The 21,216-nt window shown below is 40.5% G+C and overlaps 2 protein-coding genes across 3 annotated transcripts in view; one reads left to right on the forward strand and one right to left on the reverse strand.

Annotated features, from left to right (window-relative positions):
* The window catches only part of COL4A6 (collagen type IV alpha 6 chain), a 114,598-nt gene extending 98,537 nt beyond the window's left edge, over positions 1-16,061 (reverse strand). The window contains exons 1-2 of the mRNA XM_071757484.1: positions 15,650-16,061; positions 15,518-15,566 (exon numbers count right to left, since the gene is read on the reverse strand). Coding sequence (XP_071613585.1) covers positions 15,518-15,566; positions 15,650-15,696 — 96 coding nt within the window. The 5' untranslated portion in view covers positions 15,697-16,061. The remainder of the gene's footprint in view (positions 1-15,517; positions 15,567-15,649) is intronic.
* Positions 16,062-16,419: 358 nt separating this feature from the next.
* Positions 16,420-21,216, forward strand: part of COL4A5 (collagen type IV alpha 5 chain) — a 76,264-nt gene continuing 71,467 nt past the window's right edge. For both annotated transcript variants that reach the window (XR_011728569.1, XM_071757485.1), the window contains exon 1: positions 16,420-16,641. Coding sequence is in view for 1 of the 2 variants with exons in the window: in XM_071757485.1 (XP_071613586.1) it covers positions 16,552-16,641 (90 nt within the window). In the remaining variant the exon portion in view is untranslated. The remainder of the gene's footprint in view (positions 16,642-21,216) is intronic.

Here is a 21,216-nt window from a genome sequence, read left to right on the forward strand (position 1 = left end):
CATAGTAATATATCCTTACTGACTAAATCTGGACAAGTATTTTACAGCTCCTCAGGTTCTTGAATGGTGTCACTCAAGAGGGTGACAGAATCACTTGGACTGAAGAAGGAACATTATTGTTTATATGATTGACTTACAAAGCCTAGAAATACACACAGATTTGCAAAATATCCCAGAATGGAGCCTTCTGAAGAAACTTCACGAAACACTTATTTTCTTGCACATGGTGAAGTATTTGGGAAAAAAAAAAAAAAAAAAAAAAGGGGGCAAAAGAGAAGCCTTATGGAAAGAAGAGAACCAGTAGTGAAAGGTCACCCACTAACTTGAAATTACAAGCAGCAAGCTGGTTTGTAGTTAATTCTTACTCATAAATTAATTCTGAATTGACCACTGAGTAAAAATCCTCCTTTTAAGGACAGACCATTACGTTATTCCTCAGGAAGAGATCAAATATTGTTACAATACTTTAGAGAAATGTGTTTAGATGTATTTTGTCTTTGTTAGGAGAATAATCACCATAACATGAAGGAATGTGTATATCACACAGGAAAGCTGCAACCCTTTGCACCTAACACTGTCAAAAAATCCCAATCTCAGCACAACCATTCTGTCACAAGAAGCTGCACCAGAAAAGTGACAGAAGAGGCAGGGCTGGGAATTAGCAGGAAGCATTTCTATCTCAGTCTATCCTGAACTATCAGGGGTTCTGATGACTTAGGCTTTCTTTCAAGAAAAAAAAAACAGAGGTCTTGGCATCTGGTGGCCATTAGGAAACCAGAGACATTGGAGTTATTGGATATTGCATCCTGGTCATATTCCAAACCAAACAATTATATTTGGCCTCCTTAAAATTCCTTCCTGTTTCAGAGAAAATCCTATATTCCTCTACCCATTCAAAGTTGCTGTGCAATGTTTTCTGGCATGCTGCAAAACACTAACCCTGATGGAACCTAACACGTTGTACTCCACAATGACATGACCCTTGCTTCATCTCTTTTATTTATGATCTGAAAATGGCTATTTTGGGACTTGGTACCTGCATAACTATCCTGAACCCTCATTCCCCAGAGTTATGGAATGTGGACAGGTTGCACCCCCTGCAATGGGACCTACAGAAATAGTTTACGTGGATGAAATCCTTTAGAGTTGCCCAAGTAACACCACAAGGAAAGATCTGAACAGCTGCAGTGTGTACCATCCTTGCCTCTTCTCCTGTTGATCTCTCATTTATTGTCCATCCACAGGCCACTTTACAAGGGTTTTTCATGGCATGTGGAATATTTGTGTTAGAGGTAAACATTTACATTCCCTTTGTCAGTCAGTAGTCTGACCCTGTTTTCCAAATTACCCTTCTCACCATCCTGCTTTGGCTATAAAAGGACTCAGGTGGTTAGAGGCCATTCTAACACCTCAGTTAAAGGAATAAATCAACTCAAAACTAAGTATCTTCTCTCCTCCCCAAACCTTCCAGAGATCAAAAAAGTTGATGAGAGATGCTGAATAACTGATCTGGATATGATGCCAAATTTACCCTGAAAACTCTTTCCACCTGCTGTTACTGTCCTGTGAGATTTCCATGAGGTCAAAACTAAGCAATAGCTGTATATAAACACACACCCACACACATTTTTGCTTGATTTAAGTATAACAGCTTTGGATACTCTAATGTTAATCTTACTCAAGGATTACAACTCTGATTAATTTCTCCATTTGTAAGAGGTGTGTGTTCCTAGTGTATTTTCTGGCTTGACTGGGTTTCCTATGTTTTTTTCCTCCCGAGGGACAGATTTTTCCGGAGTATATGAAATAATTTGATGTTTTATAGAAGATTAATGCTTCTTTTGTTGCAAGGAAGAGAAGAGAACGATCCCTTTGGATCGCTGGTCATTGACTCAAAAGATTTATGGTCCGAGCTATCTCATCAACAATCAGTTTAACAATAAAATACTGTTGGAGAAAGGTTCCTTTTTTATGGTCTCTATTTACATGCCAGCAGCATTTTAAAGCACAGCTGTGCTCTTAGCTCACCATCCTGCTGCTACTTTGTTGTAAGACTGAGGAGAAAGAACAGTTTTTGGAGAAATGACAATTGTTTCCAAGACTTTCAGCGTGCTAACTACCAACACCTTCCTACTTTATTTTAAATTAAAATCAGGCTTGAGCCTCCACATCTACACCCAGGGAAACCATTCAGCTCAGGCATTCTCGATGTTTTGAGCAGAGAAGCTGTGATCATGAAACAGAATGAACACCAGCAAAAGCTGTGTGTACACAGTTTCTTAAACAGCAGCAGCCCAATTCTACAGTCGGTGTGATGAGACTGCCCCTTGCTGAGCAATATTTTCCCACGATTTCTTCAGGGTTTGATTTCTCTAAGTTTTGCTTGTATCTGGCACACAGCACAACTTTTGGAGTAAGGATTGTATTTCAGTGTTGACTTTTCAGGCACAATAGTGCAGCAGGGTTCTATCTGGTGACCTGAGGTGTGAGCATCACAGGAGTAGTTATGTAATGAAAGCTCACAACTTCCCAAAGAGATGTTCCAGAAAAAATTACAAATTTATGTGTGCATGAAGATACTCAAACCTCACGGATATTCAGCAACATTTATACATGTGGTACCTGAAATATGTTTTTGAGATGTAAAACCTGAGTACATTTGCATGCTCTGGACTTCTGGTGCTACATTTCCTTCCTTTAACCAAAGAAAAATTGAGAGCTATGCATCCTCCCACACTCATCACACAGACTAAATTCTGCTGTGATGGCTCCAAGACCTACAAAAGTTGTAATGGAAGAAATACAACCAGAGCTAAAAGTTCAGCCTATGAACAGATCCAACCATTAACTTCCTAACCCCCACTCAGAGACAAACAGCAACCTCAAACTGAGGAGCAGGGGTTGTACATTGTACATCCTGACACCCTGCAGATTCCTTTGTGGTACAGAATACATTCACGAGGGCAAAAGGTTATTTTCCAGCAAAGTTTGTAAATTAAATTCTATAGAAAACCAAACAAAAAGTTACATGAGTGTTCACGTATCCATGAGCAGCGAGGTCAACAGAAAAATATTTCATTTCAGATTTTGCAAAGGTGCCCTAACAACGGCAGCTCATACACCATGGGTACCCAGCAAGCAAGGCTAAATTAATTAAAATCAAATTTTAGTCAAATGTACTGACCTGAGAAATGTTTTGAATTATTTTTTTCTCACCAAACGAGCTTAGCTTTTAAGACCCCTGCTAACAAGTACTATGAAAAGAAAGAACAAATGTCATTTAAGTTGATTACTTTTAGAGCACATGTGTGCACAAATGGGAAATAAAGGATGGACTAGGAAGTTATTGATTTATTTAGTTAGATAAGTTATCTTATCTTAAAGTTTACTTAGATTAAAATCAACCACAGAAAATACTCCTTGCCTCACATAGAAGAAAACACCTTGCATTTGCTTTGTTGGAGGTGTAAAGGTTTGCATCAAATCATACATTAAACAGCAAAAAGGGACCCAGCAGAGGCTTGCTGAGGACCCATCAGTGAGAGCCACCCCTGCTCCCTCCCCTGCACCCACCAGCACCCACAGGCAGGGCACAGACACAGCCTCCTGCAAGATACTGGCAACAGCAAACAGGGTTCCTGGCACCTGCACTGACAGCTTCTCTGCTGGAGTTTCCCACTCCATTTAACAGCCTTTTTCCTCCCACAAACTCCAGCTCATCCAAAGACACAAAAAAATTCAAAAAATATCGGGAGAGAGCACAATTCATTAGTCTTATGAAAGCTGAACTTTGTTCTGAACACTTAACTGTGTCCAGCGTGCATCCAACATAAAACAAACACCCCAGATTCTGCAGTCCAGAGAAGTTTAATTTTTTTTTTTATTGGTCTTCAATCCAACCTTATCTAAACAGATCTCCATCCAGCTTGTCTGAGATCCTGACTCCAACAGCACCAGGTGCCAACTGTTTCACACAAAGATGGATGAAACAGCTGACAGATCCTGAGATAACCCAGGCTCAGGGAAACATCCTCCAAATTTCCTAAGCCCTGCTGAAACCAAACATCCAGTTGCTACATAACAGTCAAGCACCTGACTTAAAGCTATGGAAGAAAACCTTGTATTTTTAGGATCATTTTGTTTTCTCCTGCTTTCTTCAAACTTTGTCTAAGATTCAGGATGAGAACCAAAATTCTATTTTAAATGATAGTGGATGTCCTCCTCTTACTATGATTTCAACGTATTTAAGACTGTATTTTTTTTTAATATGCTTTGCTTAAAAAATCAAAGATGGAAATTCTGCAGGACTGCTAAAGATTGGCATAATTTTTTAAAGTAAAAAATAAGCATGTACTATTGTTAAAACAAAAGGCTAGGGCAATTAAGCCTCATGAAATCCTTAGTACTCTTAAGACCAACCCTCCTGTAACCCTTCAAGAAAAAAAATTTGGCATCACTTGTATCCCCAGGCAATACACTGCATTGCTTTTAATTTTATTTACATTATGCCTTTATAACTTGAGTAAAAAAGTAAAACATCCTTTTTTCTGTTTCTTTATACAGATACTATTTGGGATGATCTAGGCTTTTATGTAATCCTAATTTCTATCTAGCTTCATGGAACCTCAGTGGAATATATGTAAAGAAAAGTACAAGGTTAATATAAATTATTGGTTTTGTGATATAAGACTCAAATTTGAAATTGTGTTCAAGTTAATTTTTGTAAATTACGTGTTCTGTCAGTATTATGACTGTCTATTCATACAATAATAGAACCACTGTTAGATTACTCATGAAAATCAAGACAAAATCACCTTGTATCATCTTAAGAAACTCAAGGAAAACACAAATGAGCGTATGTATAAATTCCCCCCTAAAGTTCTTTCAATGTTACCAACTGTCACCTGTCTAAAGCATAACTTCCACTCCAAAAGCAGCTCCCTCTACAACAATGCCATGAAAGAAAAACCAAATATATTTGTCCTTTCCTTAACAAACAGACATAGAGACTACCAAGATGAGCATGTGCATGATTATTTTACAGAGAGCTACAGACATGGTATGGAGCATTTACGTTACACAAGGTCACACAACAAGCTACGTTAAGAATAGAATCTAGGTTTCCTTATGCCACAACCAACTCCTCACGTTTTATGTGCAAAGTAGGAGCTTCTTGCCCTAGCTATAAAATATCTGACTGAAGTCAGTATCTCACCACAGTTACTTGATGTTGGCAGACATGGATTAGTGATCTCAGGCTTATCAAGAGCAGAAAACTGAGCAAGAACAGTAAATTTCACAACTCTGCCAAGTAACTGAGGGGGCTGTAGTGGTTTCATGTTACAGAGAATCCGGTTTCAAACAATTTTTAACTACTGTCCCACAGTACTTTTCTGATTAACTTATTTAATGGAAGTGATTTAGTTCTCTTCTGCAGTTTTTACAAGATACAAGTTGATGCTAATGCTACACTGATCCAGTGTGAGGCAATTTCTAAATCCTCAGGCATAGGATGCCACTGACATTCAGCACCTGAGGAAAATAAACATTACTCATGTCAGACACCAAGTAAAACTGCAAAAGAAACTCAGTATCAGTGAGGCATATCAGACATACCATGTAAGGTGCAGGCTAAATTCTTACTGACATCAGCTGAACACAACAGCAAAGGCTACACTGACAGCAGAGTGAGTGTTTTTTAATTGTCTCTACCTTTCTTTCTTACTATCACATACACAACTTTTAAGGGTCTCACAGTACACTTTTACTGCCCCTCTAAAAAAAGGGAATGAAAAAAAGAAACTCACCCTTATTTGAAAAACTCACAACATTTTTCATAAAGATTAATCCCTCTGTCTCTTTTTCTATGTATGCAAACCAAAAACCATGCAGATAAGGAAGTGTTGTAAATCTGAGCTCTGGGAGCTGCTGGGTTGCAGAAGGGCCCCTCTGAACAAGTGTGTTATGGAGCTAGCCTGTACCTGTGTCTCACTGCACATTCCTCTGGCAAAGGAATTTAGGTCTAAACCCTGGTACCCCTCTGCCCTCCTGTGAGTGAGCTCATAATACCGGAATGAAGAGGAGGGAAATAACTTCATCACTGGAATTTCTTTAATGGAAATTATAAGTACAGATCTTGATGAAACGGATGCTGGAGTTATTTTGTCTGGTTATTCCTACACACAGAGAATACATTATTGTATATAGAAAACATATAACTCAACAGATAATTCAGCAAAATTAATTTCTGCTACATTTAATGGTACCATATAATCCGAACAAAACCTGTAACCAATATCCCTGCACAAAGATGACTGGGCTGAAAGTCTTCCGTGCAGTAAAAACTGTAAAACAATTATTCCAGATCTGGACAGTAGCTTAATAAACTTCAGAAAAAACACAAACAACAACAAAACAAACAAACAAATGAAACCACCAGCAGCAAAAAGGGGGGAAAAAAAAAATCACGTGAAAGTTTCCCTTTCCTTCATTTCACAAACTGAGATGTAAGAAAGGGGAAACCGGGCTTGTGAACTACAGTCAGCTGTAGAATGAAAATTATTAAATTCCTATTAACCAAGTTTTGACACAAAAAACCCCAAGCCATCTGATTGCTGAGTCTATTGTCTTATGAACCAGATATATTCTTGAAAAAACCCAAACACACAAATCATTCAAAATCACAGCATATTTTTTATCTTCTCTTTTTTAAAGTAGCTTTAGTTTACTTCTACCCAAAATACTTGGTAAACATTTTGGTTTGTGGTTCATAAAGAATTCTTGAATGGAGTAGAAAAGCTACAGTAGCACTTGAGAGCTGATATAAACATTAATTAATTCTACTCTACCACTGTCAGGCTGTAGTTGAGAATAACTAGATGGGTTTTAATCCTTGCCACTCCTCTCTGAAACACGTGCAGAACTTGGCTGGATAGTGTGAAGCTTAAAGATAAAAACCAGATTCTTTGGAAACTTCACAGTGTCATGCTAGCACACACATTAAAAAAAGAAAAAAAAAAAAAGTCAATTGAATGGAGAATCTTTAAGTAGCCATAATCAACTTTTTATAGTGTTGTGCCTTACTGGTTAAAGGTTGAATCCTTCCCTGTCTCCAAAAGCAAACCATACAAGTAATCTCATTTATGGAAGTGCCTTGGGGCACCCAAAACACTACCAGTTGTGGTACAAGTATTCAAATAAATGAAACTCCACATTAGAGCTGTGATCATTAGGCAAAGTGATATTTTGCATTTCATGGCTGTAACGTCTGTTTTCATCCAGTGGTTAGAGCAGAGAACCAGAAGCTGCAATCCAATCCCACCATTGGTTTGTTGTGTGAGCAAAGCTCTCTTCACACATGCAAGATGGTATTATTACTATTGAGCCTGCCACACAATACGATTAATTAAAATTGCCATGTGTTGGTTTGTATTTATACTTGAGAAACAGTGAAATCCATGATAAATGAACCCTAAAAAAGGGACAAAGCAGACTGAATACTGTTGCTGTAATTTTAACAGGCATGTTCATTGCAGGATTCAACTCATCCTGCAACTCTTCACACTCTGAAGGATCTGTGAACACATTTTACCTTCAGAGGAAAACGTACTGTGTGACATTAAAAGATGTTCTGACCCAGATCACAGTTTGCACAGTCTCAGAAGTGCAACATTTGCAAAAACTCTTGAGGTATGGGAGGCTCTCAGCTCCCAGAGACTCTGCTGAGGGCTCTCAACACTCCACATGCTCCAGGGCCAACCCATTCACATGGAAATTGTGCAAGTAATAGACATTAGGTGAAACCACCCTTTGGAGCTCACTCTAATTATCTGGTCAGATTTTGGTTTAATCCTAACAAGATTATAGATTCACAGAGATTAAGGTTGTTAAAAGTACCACAGAGAAAACCATATAATCACTACCTGGAAGAGACCAGCTGAAGTATTCTGTTTATGGTCTCCAACTTGTAAAACCTTTGTGGAGTTCAAAAAATATTTCCTCTATCTTTTTGTGGTAAAAGTAGGCTAGCAATTCAACATTTACTTTGGAGACCAGAATACTTCTCCTTGGTTATAGGAGTGGTTTGAAAGCTTCTTCCCTTTACTACCCTATTAACATATTTTCTCTACATTTTTCTTAAGCTTATGCCTTATCCTTTTTTAAGTCACAGCAAAAAAGCTAAGAACCATCTGTAGGAGTAGATTTCACGGGTGGTTTCCAGTTTAAGCCAGAACTACTTTATTAGGTTAAAAATGCACTACTACGTCTGCTTTGTAAAAATAATCATATAAAGCTTACAAGGAGAACTGTTTAAAACTGTTTCAGATACAGACAGATTAAAAACTTCTGCTAAATAGCAAGCAATGCATTGGTGTTACACACAACCCTCTAGTGAAAGTAAAAAGCACAGGCATTTCAGAAGTACACGAGAAAAAAGGCACCTTACTTCTGGCACTCAGGGTTTATTGTAGACCACCTCAGTCATGGCCACAAAACTCACCACACTTCAATCCTTTCCAGTAAAAGAATTGACACATTCCAGGCAAAATGCTACACACTGTGCAACACAACATGAGACCTGCTAACCTCACCTTCCAGCCAAATCCACACTTCACATGTGCTGCAGTTCATGTAGAACTTATTTACAGAGATACATTAATTTTACAGCTAATGCTCCAGCTTTTCAACCCCTTCACACACACTTCGATGATAATCTAAAATCTCACAAGGAGGGCTGAGGCTGAAAGCCTACAGGCTCCTTTTATGGAAAAGTCTGAAGACTACTATAAATTCTTAATTTTCCAACAAATGTTTTTGCTCCTTCAGGCTATGCTTTTCCAGTTCAGTTACACCCTGCTTTGTGGATATGTTTAATCATCAAAGTACAATATGATGATTCACCTTCTTATTGTTTTGATGTGTTTCCACTATAGCAGTACTAATAATTCCAAACTACTTTTAAAAAAACAAACAAAACCCCCCCAAAAAAACAACCCCAAAACTCAAACCAATATATATATATTCTATGGAGCAAGTGATATCTACACAGTCCATGACAGAAGTTTGACTTATGTAAGGCAAACTACTACTACTTTAAAGTGGTCCTGTCTCTTTGGTAAAATTAAGCAGCTATTCATTGTGTTAATTAATCAATTCAACTTTATTGCAGTAATAAGATTCATTTATCTATATGTTTCTGGAAAACTGACTTGCTAGCTTATGAATTCTAAGCAGACTTCACCTGAAAAGTATTAACAGACTGATCAGCACTCTTTGGTTTGAGGCTCCTTTTTAGTGTTATTTCATGTCCCCAGAGGCAGCATTACCACTTGGGAGGGTGTGCAGTACATGCAGTAATTTTAAAAAGTTAAGAAAAGACAAGGTACTGACTTGACTCAGAGCTCTAAAATGATGCCACTAGCAAAAAAAATTAAGTTTCAGTGACATTCAATCTGTGGCATATTTAGCAGCACAGGAGCATTTTTAACTCCATTGTTTAAATGCACTTTCATTTTCCTCTCCTCTGCTTTTTAGACCAAAACCAACCCCTCCTAACAGTGCTATAAATTAATTTATGCAGCTGGTTTTTGGCTTGTTCTGCACGCTATCCCAATCTCTCTTTCTAGAGATCTCTTGATCTCCCTGCCAGATGCAAAAAAATGCTAAAGAAGCAGTTAAAAGTTTCATGTTTTCAACTTCTTTCCCCTTCAATGAAAACAGAAAAATTACAACTATACACAATTGAAGGAAAAGGAAATATTACTCTCTTGCTAAAACCTTGATGCATTGCCTTCTGTAGGTAGTTCCTGACTAGCCCAGGCACAACAGCTAGATGACATTTAGATTTCACCTGTGTCACACATCACACTGAGGTCTCACCAAATGTTTGTGTCAAGGATGGAATAGTTTGCTCCTATTAGTAATGGGGAAAGCAACAAATATTGGGTGCAACTCTCTTAAACAGAGATGTGAAACAGAGACTCCTCTACAACAGGCATTGACACGTCCTCACTGCTCTCAGAGGGAGGCATCAGAAAAAGAACCACAGAATTAAGTGCCAGGAGTCATGCTGGCAGCCTCCTAGGCTCCTCAGCAGAGCTAGAAAGGCAGGTGAGCTTCAGAGCACGTTGAGGCAAGGGCTGGAGGCTCTCCAACTAGTAGAAAATAGAGCAGGGAGTGAGTAAAGCAAATTCAGAATACAGTAGCTACTGGCATCTCAGTATCAACATCAGCCCAGTTTGGTTCAGAGAGTTGATTCTTCCAAGAGGAAGGTGAAGTGAGAAGAAACTGCAAACTGGAGGGTGCTGGTTGAGGGGTCTGATGAGGTTGACATAACCAAAGCTAATCCAACTGCAGAAACAACATGAAGGGAAGACAGCACAGACCATGGAGATCTCTACAGTTTTTTATCCATTTGGGTAAAACTCACTACCAATCAGAAAGGACTATGAAAAAACTGGCAAAAAAAAGGCAGAGAAGAGGCAGATCTGTGGAAAAGTTCATTTGGCTTTGTATTAATTCCATCTCTTCACATTTCCTCAGACCTGAGAGAAGATGAAGCCATTCTGAAAAGCAAGAATTACTTTGAACACAAGTAGTAAGATTAATGTCAGCATCTTTTAAGAAGTACAAAGTTAAATACATCTACTGGAAGCTGTAGCCACATGACTTCCATATAAATCACACCATCACAGAAGGCAAATTTGTTTGGAAAAACCCAAGGCAGGTTAAGCTGCAGGAAATCTGTGCAAAAAGCTGTTTCCTTCCTCCAGGTATTTTCAGATTTATTGCCTACACCTCCAAAGTAAGGAGTAAAGTACCAGAGTCCTTATAGAGTGTCTCTACTGCAAGCCTACACAAAAGGCAGAGAAGCCACACCATGAAATGCCTGTTTTAGGGACACCCTCATGACTTACTAGTTCTGAAATCAGAGGAATACAGTGGCTGGCAGTGAAGCTGGCTTGTCCAGAAGGGGAAATAAAATGCTTCTTCATGTCACACAATGCTTCTCACACCTATGCAAAAGGCAACCACCACCTGAAGTGCATAATGATAATTTAAAAGCTCTTCAGAACACAGCCACGGGCATGACTTCATTTCAGAGATACTGCCACCTAACAGCACCTGAGTGTCAAACAAAATGCCACATTTTATGCCCAGTTATCTTTAGCACCAGGAGAATATTCAGCAAATGAACTATAATTTGTTCAGATGGGAGAGAAATCAATACTCAGATTTAATCTAAAAGTTTCCATAAAATTCAACATGTGTTGGTGAGGGCCAGATAATTAGCACTGCTACAAAGTGCTTGGTATATTTTTTAAAAGTAATTACCATTCTTTTGTTACAGAACCAGGGAATAATTCTCATTATTTTGATACAGACTTATTACTATTCAAACTTGACCTCTGCAGAATGTCCACTCTCTTCACATTCACAAAACAAGTGTCTCTACACCCATGGATACAGACTAGAAGATGTCTTAATCCAGTAAAGAGATCTTGAGATTTACAAGATTAAGTTTGCATTTGACATTATTTCTTGAATTCTGCAGGGTTCTTCCTTCCACAAGTAACTTTACTACAGGTATTACCTCTTTCCCAATAAAGCTCACTGTTATGCAAAGATATAACCATAAAAAAACCCAAACTACACAAGGATTGCATACTTATAAACACTGATTAAATGGCAAAGAAACAGAAAAAACCCTTTTAAAATATGTCTTAAGTGTATAAGATCATATTTGCAGAAACTGAATTGGAAAGTGGAATAATGAGAGCTGCAACTCTGATTTTAAATATCTCTAATTAAACAGCTATTTTTTTTCCCTCTGTCAGAGCTCTGGGACAAAATTTAATTTTGGCATAAGGCCACTGAAAACAATGAGCTTGGTTCAATTCAGCTGGTCCAGTACATATTAAATGAAATGGCATTACAAAACATTTGTATCATAGATATAAAACAACACACAGAAAACCTGGGATATATTAAGAGATAAATAATATCACTTGGGTTAGCCTGTCAGAAACTAGTGGAGCTTCAGTTACTCAAAATAGAGCAGGCTGCCCAGAACTGGTTTTGACACATAGTTTTTATTTGCCTTAGCTGGATACTGTAGATGTTCTGCTGAACAAGACACTAGAGCATTAAGAAAGAAAAAAAAAAATTAAAAAGTACCTCTAGTTAATATGTACATTTACTAGACAAAAAACAAAACCAAAAACCAAGAACAAAAACCAAAACCAATCAAAAAAAAAAAAAACCACCCAAAATCAAAACCCACCAGAATATTTGGAAGAGTTGCAATAGCCCACGAAATGACTCATGAAATAAAACCAAACAGAACTCTATCTGAAAGCTCAGCTGTTCCAAGAGAATGTGTCAAGTCCTTAGAGTAGAGTTTCAGCAGTAGCTCCTTAGGATAACACATGTAGACCAGCACATATCCCAAGTGTGCTCAGTCAGGTGAGCAATGGCAGGAAGGAAATAAATGAGGAGTTATCATCTCACCTGAATGTCAGCTCTGCTCTTCAGTGGACACAGAATAACTGCTAGGAGTACAATGCAGTTCCTGAAGATATGATAATCCCAAATTTCCCTGCAAGAGGCTGGCTCTACACTTCGTGACTATTTTCATCTCATGCTCCACGTCAGGTTTGAGAGGACATCCCAGAAACACCAACAAAACTCTGATTATGCTTTGAAAAGTCCCTCTTCTAAAAACTGTATTTTGCCCTGTGGCCTGGAAAAGCCCTGGGGAAGAGGGGGGGGGGGTGTCAGGGATTAGCCAAGACAAACATTTTGTTGTATTCTCCCCAGCTCTGCACCAGCTTTTGTCATTTGTCTTAATGTGTAACAAATGTCTTGAGCTGACATTGCTGGTTCATTATTAATGCAAATTACTGATAATAAGAGATTGGAAACATGAATGTAGCACATTCTGGGAGTGACTTCATCTGAAAGCTGTTAGGGGAAACTCTTAGGTCACACCCAGCAATTGGTTTACAACCAAGGTAACCATCTTTCTGCAAAGTAACCCCATGTGTAACAGCAAGTGATCCCTATTATCACTATTTGTCTCAAGAAAACCTAGATTGAATTACAAGGCTAATTTTTTACTGCTATTCTAAACAGATCATTTATAGCCAGAAAAAATTAATACAAGCTGAGACATTAATTCTGTTGCATTTAAAAATTCTATTCTTAGAGAGGGAGAGATGACAGCATCTTGCAATTGACCACTGAGTCAAAACCACCTGTGATAAAACTTTATTCAAGATGCTGGCCTGACATGCCAGCCACTGCCTCCTAGTCATGTCCACTGTAGTATTCTTGAAGAACACTCAACATCTTGGTATAATATTTTAGGATGTCTCTTTTACAACAGCCAAATTACTGAAATGAGATCAACAGGGGAAAAAAAAAAAAAAAAAAAAAAAAAAGATGAACAATATTATAAATCACATCTTCAGCAAGTGCTTTACTAGTTGTCTGTCTCTGTGAATAGTCTTTCAGAATTTCTTATTAACCTAAAGTTTTAAACTAATTTTATTTTGATTGAACTTTGCTATGCTCACTCACTTCAAATTATGTAGTAAAGGGCAATAAAGAAAATTTTCAGAGAACTTATTTTTCCTTAAAATAAGCTCTGTTTACCACAAAACCAATTTCAATCACTAGTATGTTAGTTCATGCTGGAAGGTGTTAGGGTGTGTTTTTTATTCAGATACCAGCAAGTCAGTTCCCTACTACTGTATCTAAAATTGACATAAACACAGTTGTACATCTTTCCTGTTGAGTACATTTGACAGCATTTTTAATAATTTAATGCTTTAACAGATAAAGCACTGAAACGAAGCATTTTAAGGATCTATTTCTGATTCTCTTCCATACTTTTAGACTGATTACACATCAGCAAAGAGATTTTTTTCTAACCCTGAAGAAAACTGGCAGGAATATTTAGAACTGGCATGTATACATGAATCTTACTCCTTGCAATAGACTTAAATTAACCAAATCCCTTTACAAGCAATGGAAGATGCCAAACAACTAACAAAAATCTGATTGCAAGAGATGTGCTTTCCAACAGGTATAAAGCTAAACTGGAGCAAACAATTAATAATCTGCAGTAAATTAAATCCACATCAATCAGGAATAATTGCACTAGCATACAAAATGAAATAATAAAAAACCAACCAAAAAAAGACTGCAAAATGTGACTTGGAAGCAGAGTCTTTGTTGGAGAGAAAAAAACAAAAAAACCCAAAAACGTAAGAAAAGAAACTCTCACAGGTTCCCACATTGTCTAATCTTTTAATCTTTGAGCAGATTAGAGCTTGTAACTACCACCTGATCAGGATGATGAAATTCTACTAGTGCAATTGATTATCAAAAGAGCAAAGGAGAACCAAGCCTTTCATATTTATGAAAAGTATAAATCCCTCTGCTATTAAAGCTTTTTTCAAAAGCTTTCTTCTCAGTTGCACAGGAAGGTTCTAAATCCTCAAAAGTTTAATCAAAAGAGTAGCAAAAGCAGTAGAAAAACATGGGCTGACTAATCAAGAACCCACGTTTTCACTGTTTTTCTTGGAAGACTGCTAGAAGTTGAATTAAAATAAACATGATAAGAATATATTACTACTGTATTACATTGCTTACATTAATTCATTATTGCATATGAGCCATAAAATACAGACCACAAAGATTATTGTACAATCTTAGTTTATATCACAATATAATAGATTGACATAAACTTTCTTAAACTTTTTAAACTTTTGAGCTGCTGACTGTACATCAGTTGGACACTTAATTTAGGCTAGAGATTTCCCAAAGGATTCTTTTATTCATTGAGGTTGAGTGGGCTACGATAACAATTTCAGCATCCTAATTGCAGAAAATCTATTACAACACCCCCCAAAAATGAAAATTTATGAACATTTAAAAAGCCTGTGACCCCTTACTAATCTGTTTAAACATTAATTAGGAGCAGCAAGAGAAAATCCGTGCTTATGTCATAAAATTGTCAGACTGACAGATCATAAAGTCATTGCTTCTGTATGCCAACTTGGAATTTAAAGCACATTTCCTAATTCATAGTCATGAACTTTGATACAACACTTAACAGCTTAATCCTTTAATTTCTCACATCACTTTTACTCAGTTATGAGGTGTTCTAGATTGGATCCCTTGCAAGCCAAGATCTAAAGGCTCGTAACAGAACTGTTTGAGAAGAGACTAAAAAAGGATGAAAGGCAGTCAGAGATATTGATCATCCTTCCAGACCTAGAAAGCTGTTACACTGAACACAGATGGTCCTTCATACCAGCGCACTTTGCAACCACTAATCAAAGTCGAGAAAACGAAAGGCACACAGCAACTTGGGAGCAGAGGTGTTCGGCAATTAAAAAAACCCATCCCTTATTTTTTCCGAGGGGACTGAGGAGGAAGGATGCCCAAACCCCGGCAGGTTTGATCAGACACATCCACCTCCAGGCGCGGCCGGGACCTGCACACTTACCCCACTCGCCAGCTCCGCGCTCAGGCAGAGAAGCACCAGCACCAGGAGCCTGCAGGGAGGCAAAGGGACAGAGAGTCACCGGCGGGGCCGGGAGGCACGGGGGGGAAGGGGTCGCCGAGCTTCGGCACTCACCCTGCGCGCCCCAGGGCCGACGGGGCAGGGGCGCAGCCGCGGCCCATGCTCCAGGCAGCCGCGGGGAAAGGCGGAGAGGACGCAGCCCGGTTACGCGCCGCTGCTCCCGTGCGGGTCCCGGCTCCGCGCCGCCGGAGGAAGAGGAGGGTCCCTCCGCCGTCACTCAGGAGGGTCAGAGCGGGGCCGGCTCCTTCCTCCCCTACGACGGAGGACCGGGAGCGGGCCCCGTGGGGGGTCGGTCACCGCGCCTCCTCGGTGCCCCAGCTCCCTCAGGGCACCCACCGCCTTCCTCTCTCCGCTCCGTGCCAGAGCTTGCCCGGGCAGAAAGTTGACGCGATCTTCACCGAGGCGTCGCACCTGAGCGGGGCGGGACCGAACCGGGCGAACGGCACCGGGCGCCCCTCGCAACCCCGCACCCCGGCGCTCGCCCCTCCTGAGGTGCGACCCGGCACTACGAACACCTCCCCCTGCCCTCACACACTGGGGTGCCTCCGCCAGAAAAAATAGTCCGGGGTCCAGCAGCTGCCTGCCCGGTGGAGGTGGAGGTGCGGGGCGGGGAGAGACAGGCGCCCGCCCTTCGAGCCGACAAAACCGCGGCACCCAGTAGGAAGGGTGGCGGTGGGGAGGACCGCAGCCCCCTCAAAGCGGATCAGCAGCAGTGCTCCTTCACTCCCCGCACACTACACGCGTGCACCCTCCGCCGCTGGCCGCCCACGGTGCGGATGAATACTGAGGGGCAAGTAGTCCCGTGAGGACTTGAGCCGGGAGAAGCGGGCGAGTGCGGCAGAGGGGCGGGTGCTGGCGTCGGGGCGGTCGGCGGGAGCCGCCTGGAGGGAGCTGAGCTGCCCCGCTGGGCTATGCCCGCGCCGTAGGGCCAGCTCCGGAGCTCCCGAGCGAGCAGGATGGAGCTACGGTGGTGGAGTTGCAGCCTGACTGCCGGGTGCCTGGTGCTGCTGCTGGGGTGCGGGGGGCCGGAGGAGGCGGTCGCGGCGGTGAGTGCGGGGCGCCCTCCTCGTTCTTTTGCGGTAGAGGCTTCAGGGGGAGTTTTCGAGTCTTTTGGAAAAATGCGGTGGCTGAGGGGGGGGTCCCCAGCTGGGGTTGAGTGAGGGGGAGGCGGGAGTGGCCGTAGTCCCTGACAGGAATCGGGCGGGCGGGGGTCGGCGGCGCGAGGCCGGGCCGCGCGCGGGGCTGTCTCCTCATCGCCTCAGGTGCTGGGGGCTCCTGGACGGGCTCCGTCCTGGCACTTCCCTCCTTTCATAAAGGCTCCTCGGCTCTGCTGGCGTCGGACCGGCTCTCCGCGGTACCCCGGTGCCGTCGGCACGTCTGGGTTCGTCGGCAGCTGTGGGGAGGCAGGAGGGAAGGCGAGGCGGGGGAAGCCCGGGCGAGCTTTGTGTGTTCTCTGAACCCTCTCCTGGGCACTGGAGGGAAAGGTTCCACACTGCTTTACTCCCCCCTTGCTCCTCAAAAGATCTTTAGGAAGATGTGCCTGAGCTCTTGCCTGTTGAGCCTTCACCTGCATGGGTAAGACCCGCCTGGACGTGGCAGGGAGTGGGACTTGCAGGCATGGGTTGCCGGAGGACCACGCCTCAGGCAGTGACTTGTTTTTCCTGAGGGTTGTGTTTCTGCTGTTTTAAAAGCCGAGTTGAGATGCTAGCAGAGATGGTAGATGTGCGGCGGTATTGCTGACAGTGCACAGTAGGTGGCCTGGAGAAGAATTTTGTTTTATCTCTTCGGGAGAGGGATGCTGCCCCAGCTTCCCTGGAGCAGCTGGGCCTTGAAACTGAGAGGAGAGAGAGGTCATCACTATTTGACTTAAATCATTCAGCTGTTAACAAGTGGTAAAATTAACTAAAAGGCTTATACTTTAGAATGGGTTTAGTTTTTGATTTTCACAATTCCTTCCTCTGGCTCTTAATTTTCTTTTCATAGTTTACTTGGAAGGGAGAATAAATCTGGGTTTCTGTTGTTTAGGATCATTTCCTAGTTGAAGAATCACAATATGTTATGGTAATAGGTGTAGAATACCTTTCTGCTCCTCCCTCCCTACTCTCCAATTTTGCAGTTAGAGCTGACAAAATCTTACTTGTCTTGAACCCTCCTTTGAAGTGCATTCCTTTACAGTGAAACTTTGTATACCTTTCATCTGCCCTTCTAAAAAGCAAAGATCAGCCATAAAATACTCCCTTTCACTCCTCCTTACGATGCCCAGGTGTGTACCCAGGCGTAAGTGATACCAGTGTGCCACCAGTATTTACTGATTTGGAGAACTGCTTGTCTCCACATTGCCCGTAATCCTAATTCTGCTGCTAGGTACCACTTCACTCCAGGCTACCTCCTTTAATTTTCACCACCAAGAAAAGATCCTGTCAGTCCCACCCCCAGGAGTTCACCTTTTTAGCAGGTGGAAGCTGAAGATGGGGAGGTTTGAGTGCACAAATGTGTTCCCTTTCTTTCTTCAGGAAAGCACCCAGCCAGGGTTTCATGTGTGTGATTTGGGGGAATCTGGGGGGTCTGGGAAAGACACTGCTGGGCTGACCCTGTAGGCAGTCATCTGCTTTGGGAGAAGTGAGGAAAAGAGAAAAGATAATGGTGGAGTTCTTGCTTCTTACCACCACCTTGTGCTACAGCTCATTCAGGGTAAGCCCCCTGGGCATTTACTACCCTACAGAGAGATAGGATTAAACAAAGACCCAAATGATATTAGGGGTAGGGAATACCTCTGTTTCAACCTGTATCAGTCCCACTGATATTTTTTTCAGAAAGGTTTAATTTTTCTCAGTCCTTTGGTGTTCTGATGTTCTTGAACACCTGGTAATGATAACATTAATTGATGCTGATCCTAATCAATTTTTTTCCCTCGTTTTCAAAAGGGGTAATATTAACACTGTAGCAGTATGTTTGACATACACTCTCTTCTGTGAATTTTGTTTTGGAGCCTTGTGTCAGAATCCCCCCCAGGATAAATATGGTGGCATGGTTTGTAGTCATTATGGCATTATTAGGATCTGAAATTGTTATTCAATCTCATAGTATGAACTTCAAGTGCAGAAGTCATATGTTCTTTACTTCCCTTTGTTCAAATAGTGTTTATGAGATCAGTTACAAGGTGACAGAATATAGTCAAGAGTAATCTGCCAATGTGGACAGCATAGTGAAACCCCAATGACTTTCCAACAACAACAAAAAAATAGCTTAAACCTCATACTCAAGGATGAATTTAATTTTTTATGTCTTATTGATGGTCATCCATAGCCCACTGTCTCAACTTGATGAGAAGCCTATGGATCATGCTTGTCCAAACTCACTGTTGATGTAGAATTAAATGTGTAACTGATGAACAGTGTAAAAGAGAGGGAACTGTCTTGCTTCAGAGTGGGAGAATGAATGAGGTAGAAGATGGCATCATCAGTGCATGTGATTTCAAGTTACACTGTAAAAAAAGAAAAAAGTGCTTGTAAGTTGTATGCTTTCAGCACAGAGTATGAATTATTATCGTACATGTTAAGGGACAGTATTAATTGCTGAAGTGCCCTGGTGGTGTTAATATAAATCAACATGTGTATATAAACTAAGTAACTTTTTCCTACAAGTAGAATTTTCTACTTCTCTCAGCAGGCTTACACTTGCACTGTGTTACAGAAAACTGATAGCAAGTTGTGATTGGAAATTCTATTTAATTAAAGAACATAGATGGACTAGAATCTTGAATTGTGCTCATCTGTGAAAGTCACCTGGGATTGTCTTTTGGCCTATGGTGAAATAAGTTTCCCTTATAGTTATGGCCTAGGTTTTTAAAGTGTAGACTTTGTCAGCTCAAGAGCTATTAAAAACAAAGTAACTTCTGCGTTGTCTCTTTCTTTGCCTGGTTTTATAACCCTTTTGCTGAAAGTATAGGTATGAAAACAGTTGTTCAAATATGGTAAGGCAGGCTGTCAAGACAGGTGTATTGTATTCATGTACCTGTATTCATGAAAGTTCTCTAAGTTTAAATGGTAACTTTTTTCCTTTTGGAGGTTACCAGGTCATTAATTACAGTGTACTTGATTAATATGGTTAACTTGTAAATTATAGTCATCTATTTTTCTTGTTTGTCTTAATTATTTTATCATATTATATACTGGTGGTTGTTGTTATTTCCAATTTCATAACTGATTGTGACTCTAGTTATGAAAGCTGTGTCTGTAAAAGCAGAAAGAAATGGATTCTGGCTTTTAGCATTCAAAAAGTATTTCATCCTGAAATTCCGTGGATGTGTCTTGATTAGTCATGCACAAGACTCTCAGTTTCATAACATTAAGGCTAAAGCCCTCCTGCTTGCAACTTGCCATTTGTCATGTGTTTTGCTTTTGACGATGCACAGTAAAACCTGTATCTCAGGGTATGTTCTGCCACATACTAAAATGCAAAAAAATCAACAGAATCCTGAATGAAACCTACAATTTGGGTCATAACAGGATCTAGTGAGGTTATGCCTGCTAAATCATTGTCTTATGCTGTTTTTCCACGTGGTGGAAATAGACTGACAGTTCAGTGGAAACTGATGGACTTTAGTTTTCCAGGCTATGAATTAAATGATCTGCTCACTGAAAGCAATTATCTGAACTAATTGTGCTATTTTAAAGTAGAAAGGAATATTTTCCTAGGATGTTAATTTATTTAAAAGCAAATATAAATCTACATGGTTATCTTTTTCTGCTATGAATAAGAAATCATGCTCCTAATGTGGTTAGTGGCTGTTGATTTTACTAGAACATGCACAAACCTTTCTAAGTTACAAACCAAGTGAACTCGGTGAGAACATCCCAACTAATCTAATGCACATATTTTCTCTCTGGGGCAGAGTGCAGTAAGGGATCTGTTCTGCACATACAGCAAAAGATTCATCGTGCATTTTTGCCTTTCATTCACTTAGATTAAAATGCTCCCTTCTCTAATTGCATCAATTGTGTAAACTCTCCACTGGTATCAACACATAACGAGATGCCCAGATAACACTGTTATGTGTTCTAGGAATAGTATTTCACAAGCATACTGAATGGAAAGCAGCCACTGCTGGTGTTGATACTACCTGACAAATTCCTTTGAATGAAGACACTTCTTGCTTATCTTTCCATAAGGCTGTATGGACTAGGTGATGTTTAGAACTACTGGGGTTCTTTAAGTTCTTGCTATATGTAGTATTTGGCTTTCTAATGGTGGCTGCTCTGTGCTGTAAAGCATCTCGTCCAAAGGGTACCTAAAATAAAACTTCTTTTAAAAAGAGTGCAGATGCAGTTTTAATTATCCTTCAGCAGCAACCTTTGCCCTCCTGTGAAAGGTCAGCAATGCAATTAAACCTTATTAAATATCACAGGTAAAAGTAAAGTACAGCTTCTGAAAAAGGAAATGTCCAGAGCATCCTGACTGCTCAGTGTGGTACGTGGAAGAAAGACACCAGTGTAAAATGAAATTATCAGTAGAATAAGCATAGTTGACCCAAAGAAGAAAGGGCCCTGGTATAAAAGAAAATTATGATGCTTATTTTAAAAAAGAAAAATGCTTTGCTTTCTTGGAGAACCTCTTGTGAA

The sequence above is a fragment of the Heliangelus exortis genome, chromosome 14 (genome assembly GCF_036169615.1).
Source record: "Heliangelus exortis chromosome 14, bHelExo1.hap1, whole genome shotgun sequence".
Taxonomy (NCBI): domain Eukaryota; kingdom Metazoa; phylum Chordata; class Aves; order Apodiformes; family Trochilidae; genus Heliangelus; species Heliangelus exortis.